Consider the following 2,542-nt stretch of genomic DNA (forward strand, 5'->3'; position numbering starts at 1 on the left):
ATTCCTTTGCCAAAATGTCCTGTCTCCGCAGAGAAAAAGTCTTGTCCATTTTGGCCTTTATCACTGCACGATTGTTGCGTTTTGTTGCTTCAGTTAAAAGGGACAGTCTCTCATTTTCCAATTTGTCTGGGGTTTCTCCATTTGGAATGTCAGGTATGTGGTTGGCCTCTCCTCTCTTAGGTCTCTTTATGTTTTTTGCTGCAAATCCATCCTCTGGCGCTTTAGACTTTAGTGAATTTGCAAGTACTTCAGAACACCCAAGGCCCTTCAGCTGAGTTCGGTAGTTGCCCATTTTTGTCTTTAGTCGCTGCTTCCACCCGTAGCAGCGGTTGTATGAGCCAGGTTCAGAGAGGCATGGGTGTTTCTTGATTAGGGCTTCAGCGACGTCACTGAAGTCAGCATCTGTTGGGTAGGCTTTGAACTTGAATATCTCTTCTGCTAACTTTTCCAAAATATCTGACTTTGTTTTTGAACTCAGGGTCAACCTTGTGTTGTTTGACCTAAACACAGCATTTCCCTTTTCTAACTGTAGCTCAGAGTCATAAGAGAATGTTGGTATAAGAAACTCACGTGGCCACATCTGGGTTCTTGTAGAGACAGAGCTAGAAGGTGTGGACAGGAGCTCTGTGTCATCTGACTGAGAAGACACTATTTCATCACAGACCGTGAGAGTAATAACTTGGCTACACTCATCAGTTACTGGGATGACCTTGATAGTTGCCAAATCTTCAAGTTCTGCAGTAGATGTCAAGTTAACTAGTGCATCTCCAAAGTCTCTGTCTTGGTACTGCAGTCTAAAATTGCCACTTAGCCCACACACGTTCTTGACTTCATCCATAAGCTGCTCCATTGACTCTGGAATTCCATCAGGCAGAATTAGCTTTCTGGTGTCATCAGGATTCAGAATAACCCGCAACTTGGCTGGCCTTTTGACTGCCATGTCTGCCCATCCAAAAATCTAGTCAAAACAAGAACAAAACAGTATTAATTGTAGTAAAAAATTGTCCATAACTTACATTAAATTCACATTCACAAATTATTGATTAACAACTTGCTATTTGACAATTCTGGTTTACACAGTCAATATTAATTTTAGGAAATTCTGAATATTTAAGTCAAACCGCTAAGGCCATATGCTTTCTTAGTCTAATTTTTAAATAATAAAACAACAAATGTATTTTTCATTAGTGACATGCCTGTATGGAAAGTAGAAATTAAAATAGCCACGACTAACTTTTGCACAGTATTCAAGCAGGCCTTTGAGGATTTATTTCACATGCAAAAGTGCCAATTCGTTGTAAGTGCAGATGCTTTGTTTTCATTTGGTGTGGTATTTAGAAGCTGAGCTGTTTATTTTGTGTATAGTTGTAATTTCCCCATAGGGGATCATTAAAGAGTAGAAAATTATAAATTAAAATTATAGTTAACATTTCTGAAATATAATGAAACTGCCCCTGAATAACAGATCCCAACTAACAATTATTATACACAGGATCCTATATAATCTATAGCAGGGGTCAGCAAATAAGTCTGGCAAAAACCTTCTTGCGGTTTTATTTTGGAGGCACAATCACTAAAGAGGAAGTGATTAAGTGATTAACTGATGTTTCAGCACCAGCCGCTATCAATTTATTTTAAATCTTTCAGCTATCAAAGCAATCTGGCTGCGGGCCAGATATTACTGCTGCCGCCTACTGCCGACCACTGTTCTATAGTTTAACAAGGAACTATTTAGCAAACTATATGATGCACACCACAGTTTTAATTTCTATGAATTAAATAACGCTTTAGTGTATTGCACAGATACGACAATAAAAAATATTCCCATTTTATCAGATTAGAATGACATAAGGGGTAACTAAAGGTTTAGGGGACATTCTTAGAAAATAGGGTGCATTGTCTGACAAATAAATAAGACATTCATAAAATAAATAAAATGTTTCACTTTTAAACCCACACCCATATACAACCTTATGCGTGTATGTATCTCTTCAGAGAGATGAGGCGCTGTCCTCCAACCATGTAGTAAGCCAGAGGGTAAGGATCTGTCAGCTCATGTACCCCAACAAGCCTTAGTTGTGTAGAAGACATGACCAAGGCATAAGATCGATAATGTTCCAGGTACCAGGCATTCAATTTTTTAACAATGAAAATTAGTGTCTCTTGTAGAACAATCATGTGAACAATTTCACAAAACTCTGAAAGTCCAGACAGTGACCCATGGGCTACCACCATTCCAATCCTATAGTTGAAGTTGTTGTAGGATACACTTTTTGCAAAGTCTACAGTGTCCATATGTGGGTACTTCTGTTTCACAGCCAGTGCAATATCCTCATTGATAACATCAAGGGGAAGTGTTGAAACATCAGCAACCTCCAAAGGTGGCTTAGAGAATTTGCACATGTGCAGATTATATGCAGTCTGAAATTGGTGCCTTTGAGCTAATGAATACAGTACATTTTTGTAACAGTTTGTATGACGGATTACTCTTTTGAAGAAGCTATGTTTTGCCTCAAATCTTATAGTCCAAAGAGCAACAAGG

General features: G+C 38.5%; 1 protein-coding gene across 1 annotated transcript in view; it reads right to left on the minus strand.

The window, feature by feature from the left end:
- LOC116702420 (uncharacterized) overlaps positions 1-2,536 on the minus strand; it is a 3,254-nt gene extending 718 nt beyond the window's left edge. Inside the window, exons 1-2 of the mRNA XM_032536595.1 lie at positions 1,971-2,536; positions 11-958 (exon numbers count right to left, since the gene is read on the minus strand). Coding sequence (XP_032392486.1) covers positions 11-940 — 930 coding nt within the window. The 5' untranslated portion in view covers positions 941-958; positions 1,971-2,536. The remainder of the gene's footprint in view (positions 1-10; positions 959-1,970) is intronic.
- Positions 2,537-2,542: the final 6 nt, after the last annotated feature.

This window comes from Etheostoma spectabile, chromosome 2 (genome assembly GCF_008692095.1).
Source record: "Etheostoma spectabile isolate EspeVRDwgs_2016 chromosome 2, UIUC_Espe_1.0, whole genome shotgun sequence".
NCBI lineage: Eukaryota > Metazoa > Chordata > Actinopteri > Perciformes > Percidae > Etheostoma > Etheostoma spectabile.